This window comes from Salmo salar, chromosome ssa26, assembly GCF_905237065.1.
Source record: "Salmo salar chromosome ssa26, Ssal_v3.1, whole genome shotgun sequence".
Taxonomy (NCBI): Eukaryota; Metazoa; Chordata; class Actinopteri; order Salmoniformes; family Salmonidae; genus Salmo; species Salmo salar.
Genome location: NC_059467.1, coordinates 33,619,595 through 33,625,000, shown reverse-complemented (window position 1 = coordinate 33,625,000; position 5,406 = coordinate 33,619,595). Strand labels below are relative to the sequence as shown.

The window sequence follows — 5,406 nt, the reverse complement described above, 5'->3', positions numbered from 1 at the left end:
CTAAGGCTTTCATTGGCTCTCAGAAGGCGCCAGAAAGTGGAATGAGAGCTCTCCAGTCTCTGGGCGAAAAACAGCAGGAGTTTTTCTGAGTGGTCCTGCTGAGAACAATGACACTGGAGCGCGCGTGCACGACTCCATGTTTTTCTTTCAGTGTTTGAATGAATACAACGTCGCCCGGTTGGAATATTATCGCTAATTTACGAGAAAAGTAGCATAAAAATTGATTTTAAACAGCGTTTGCCATGCTTCGAAGTACGGTAATGGAATATTTTTACATTTTTTGTCACGAAATGCGCCCGCGCGTCACCCTTCGGATAGTGACTTGAACGCACGAACAAAACGGAGCTATTTGGATATAACTATGGATTATTTCGAACCAAAACAACATTTGTTGTTGAAGTAGAAGTCCTGGGAGTGCATTCTGACGAAGAACAGCAAAGGTAATCCAATTTTTCTTATATTAAATCTGAGTTTGGTGAGGGCTAAACTTGGTGGGTGTCAAATTAGCTAGCCGTGATGGCCGTCTATGTACTCAGAATATTGCAAAATGTGCTTTCGCGGGAAAAGCTATTTTAAAATCTGACACCGGGATTGCATAAAGGAGTTCTGTATCTATAATTCTTAAAATAATTGTTATGTATTTTGTGAACGTTAATCGTGAGTAGAGTAATTTAGTAAATTCACCGGACGTTTGCGGTGGGTATGCTAGTTCTGAACATCACATGCTAATGTAAAAAGCTGTTTTTTGATATAAATATGAACTTGACTGAACAAAACATGCATGTATTGTATAACATAATGTCCTAGGAGTGTCATCTGATGAAGATCATCAAAGGTTAGTGCTGCATTTAGCTGTGGTTTGGGTTTTTGTGACATATATGGTGAATATTTTTTGCTGGGTACTCTCCTGACATAATCTAATGTTTTGCTTTTGCTGTAAAGCCTTTTTGAAATCGGACAATGTGGTTAGATAAAGGAGAGTCTTGTCTTTAAAATGGAACGTCTGTCCCTAACAGGTTTTAAATGGAAGACATTTCTAAAATCCTGTTTTACTTTGTCATTATGAGGTTTTGTGTGTAGACTAATGAGGGGAAAACACTATATATTCAATTTTATAATAAGGCTTCAATGTAACAAAATTTAGAAAAAGTCAAGGGGTCTGAATACTTTCCAAATGCTCTGTATATATTACATGATCTGTACTTCCTTATCTATATATTACATTATCTGACTACACTGTCTATGCTACATTATCTTCTATATGCCTCATTGGCCTTGGCAGAGATTACAGCACTGCGGTTATGTGGGAAAACGATCATTCAGTCACACTGTGTTATATAATGGTATATTTAGAGGGTGATTGTAAACACACACACAGCAGAGGAATAAAATGAAAGCGTGAAATAGTACAATGCGTTTTGATCGAACCAGGAAGACCATGAATACTATTAAGAGTGTATCTAATGCAGCGCTGACAGAGAGAGGAGGATGTAAAGACTGATTCACTAGGAACTCAGACCATGAAAAAGCCCTTTGCCTTCCTCTCTTCAGTCAGACAAAAGAGTGTGAGGAAACTTCAGTGTGTCCCAAATTGCACCCTATTCCCTACATAGTGCACCACTTTTACCTACAGCCCTATGGGCCATGGGAAGACGGTGTTATTGCTGACACAGCTTCAGTGTGTAGCCACCACGCAACCAGCAGTCTGGTCCCAGTATGAGAGATGGACTCACTGGGTATAAAACTAACACCACCGCATAGATGTCTAGTAATGTATGAGATGAAGGTAATATATAGCTGTGTTACACTTGACAGCACTGTGTGTGTTTTTACCAGGCGAGGTGGAGGTGGAGCATGCTGGTCCGGAGACAGACACTCTCTCCAGCCTGACGTCAAGGGGAGAAGGAGAAGAGACTACATCTATTAATATATTCCTTTTATCCAAGCAGCTATTCAGCAGAGCATGAAACAGGCTGCTCAAAGGAGCCGTCCTGCCATTGGTGTGAAATGAGCTGGGAATAACAAGGCTTATAGAACCTACTTGGCAGGAAGTCTCCTAGAGCTGACTGTAGAAGAGTGTGTGCATGCTCGAACACCTGTGTGTGTGTGTGTGTGTGTGTGTGTGTGTGTGTGTGTGTGTGTGTGTGTGTGTGTGTGTGTGTGTGTGTGTGTGTGTGTGTGTGTGTGTGTGTGTGTGTGTGTGTGTGTGTGTGTGTGTGCGTGTGCGTGTGTGCGCGTACTCATGTGTGTGTGTGTTCAGATAAGTCTACAGAGGCCTGATGAGGTGACCCTGACCAGTCATCATCTGAAGAGGGTCAAGGATGAACCAGTGCTGGGGAAACCAACATCCTCCTCCTGTCAGATGGATGAACCAGCGCTGGGGAAACCAACATCCTCCTCCTGTCAGATGGATGAACCAGCGCTGAGGAAACCAACATCCTCCTCCTGTCAGATGGATGAACCAGCGCTGAGGAAACCAACATCCTCCTCCTGTCAGATGGATGAACCAGCGCTGGGGAAACCAACATCCTCCTCCTGTCAGATGGATGAACCAGCGCTGAGGAAACCAACATCCTCCTCCTGTCAGATGGATGAACCAGCGCTGAGGAAACCAACATCCTCCTCCTGTCAGATGGATGAACCAGCGCTGGGGAAACCAACATCCTCCTCCTGTCAGATGGATGAACCAGCGCTGAGGAAACCAACATCCTCCTCCTGTCAGATGGATGAACCAGCGCTGAGGAAACCAACATCCTCCTCCTGTCAGATGGATGAACCAGCACTGAGGAAACCAACATCCTCCTCCTGTCAGATGGATGAACCAGCACTGAGGAAACCAACATCCTCCTCCTGTCAGAAGGATGAACCAGCACTGAGGAAACCAACATCCTCCTCCTGTCAGAAGGATGAACCAGCACTGAGGAAACCAACATCCTCCTCCTGTCAGAAGGATGAACCAGCACTGAGGAAACCAACATCCTCCTCCTGTCAGAAGGATGAACCAGCACTGAGGAAACCAAGATCCTCCTCCTGTCAGATGTTGTGCATGTCAGAGAGCTGTCCTGCTATTCCCTCATTGAGAAGGTTGTTATTGTTCAGATGGCTTTATTATGGGACTGTATCTCTGCCCTCTGGGCCCTGCAGACAGAACAAAGAGACCAGCTAGGGGAGGATTGTGCTGGTCCCTGGGCCCTGCAGACAGAACAGAGAGACCAGCTAGGGGAGGATTGTGCTGGTCCCTGGGCCCTGCAGACAGAACAGAGAGACCAGCTAGGGGAGGATGGTGCTGGTCCCTGGGCCCTGCAGACAGAACAGAGAGACCAGCTAGGGGAGGATGGTGCTGGTCCCTGGGCCCTGCAGACAGAACAGAGAGACCAGCTAGGGGAGGATGGTGCTGGTCCCTGGGCCCTGCAGACAGAACAGAGAGACCAGCTAGGGGAGGATGGTGCTGGTCCCTGGGCCCTGCAGACAGAACAGAGAGACCAGCTAGGGGAGGATGGTGCTGGTCCCTGGGCCCTGCAGACAGAACAGAGAGACCAGCTAGGGGAGGATGGTGCTGGTCCCTGGGCCCTGCAGACAGAACAGAGAGACCAGCTAGGGGAGGATGGTGCTGGTCCCTGGGCCCTGCAGACAGAACAGAGAGACCAGCTAGGGGAGGATGGTGCTGGTCCCTGGGCCCTGCAGACAGAACAGAGAGACCAGCTAGGGGAGGATGCTGCTGGTCCCTGGGCCCTGCAGACAGAACAGAGAGACCAGCTAGGGGAGGATGCTGCTGGTCCTTAGGGTGTTGGCAATACACAGACAGACAATCACACACAGGACGCAGGCACACAGGACGCAGGCACACAGGACGCAGGCACACAGGACACAGCCACACAGGACGCAGGTACACAGGACACAGCCACACAGGACACAGCCACACAGGACGCAGCCACACAGGATGCAGGCACACAGGACACAGCCATACAGGACACAGCCACACAGGACGCAGGTACACAGCATGCAGGTACAAAGGACGCAGGCACACAGGACACAGGCATATAGGATGCAGGCACACAGGACACAGCCACACAGGACACAGCCACACAGGACGCAGGTACACAGGACACAGCCACACAGGACACAGCCACACAGGACGCAGGTACACAGCATGCAGGTACAAAGGACGCAGGCACACAGGACACAGGCACACAGGACACAGGCACACAGGACACAGGCACACAGGACACAGTTACACAGGACACAGTTACACAGGACACACTGTGGTTCCTCAGAGTTATTTTATTTGAGTGGGTGTGTGTGTTTTTGTGTCTGCCTGCGTGCGCGCATATGTGTGTGTGTGTGTGTGTCTGCTAGAGATGTATCATGCTGACAGGCTGGCCTCAGAGAAGCAGAGCCTCCCTCAGAAACCCTCTGTCCTAATGGCCTGCAGCGCTACGCACCATTATCCCTCCCAGTCCCAGTCTCAGTCTGTCATACCGCGGTACAGCACAGCGCTACAGTTCGCAGCACGGTACACAGCCCAGACACTACTCCATGGTACACAGCCCAGACACTACTCCACGGTACACAGCCCAGACACTACTCCACGGTACACAGCCCAGACACTACTCCACGGTACACAGCCCAGACACTACTCCACGGGAACACAGCCCACTACTCCACGGTACACAGCCCAGACACTACTCCACGGGAACACAGCCCACTACTCCACGGTACACAGCCCAGACACTACTCCACGGGAACACAGCCCACTACTCCACGGTACACAGCCCAGACACTACTCCACGGTACACAGCCCAGACACTACTCCACGGTACACAGCCCAGACACTACTCCATGGTACACAGCCCAGCCACTACTCCATGGTACACAGCCCAGACACTACTCCACGGTACACAGCTCCTCAACCCCCTCAGTCCTCTGCAGTCCAACCACTACACTGGTTAGCCTATGATAGAGATTGAGACAGTGTGGAGTGTGTGGGAGATGAACAACATCTCCAAAATGGTTCCTAAGTTGAAAAGTTTCAACATTAAAGTGGTGGATTATTAGCACCTTGCCTTCCCTGGGAGAAAGCTTACAGCAGCCCATCATCAGCCAGACATGGGCCATGTCAACGGCCCATTGCCATGTCGCTCATCAGCTTTACATCACGGCCGATGGCGGTAGATATCACTAACAGCAGCATGCTGAATGTCAGTTAGCCATGTCTGGTAACGCTGTTGGACTGCTAGTGGTTACATAGAGTACAAAACCAGGTGTGACATCAGCTACAGAGGAAACCAGGTGTGTTCTTTCTCCAGCCAATCAGTATAATGTATTGATCAACCAGGAAGAAACAGAATTCCACAGTTCCACAGCAGGACTGTTAGAACTGGAGGACCAGAGGTGTGCTGGTTTATA

General features: G+C 49.3%; 2 protein-coding genes across 2 annotated transcripts; one reads left to right on the top strand and one right to left on the bottom strand.

Annotated features, from left to right (window-relative positions):
- The first annotated feature begins 1,771 nt into the window (after positions 1-1,771).
- LOC123730839 (salivary glue protein Sgs-3-like) lies at positions 1,772-3,166 on the top strand. The gene is made up of 3 exons (XM_045709138.1): positions 1,772-1,786; positions 2,261-3,048; positions 3,145-3,166. The coding sequence occupies exons 1-3, from the start codon at positions 1,772-1,774 to the stop codon at positions 3,164-3,166; spliced, it is 825 nt and encodes a 274-aa protein (XP_045565094.1).
- A 590-nt stretch (positions 3,167-3,756) lies between these two features.
- LOC123730838 (guanine nucleotide-binding protein subunit gamma 4-like) lies at positions 3,757-4,152 on the bottom strand. The gene has a single exon (XM_045709136.1). It carries the CDS (start codon positions 4,150-4,152, stop codon positions 3,757-3,759), a length of 396 nt encoding a protein of 131 aa, XP_045565092.1.
- Positions 4,153-5,406: the final 1,254 nt, after the last annotated feature.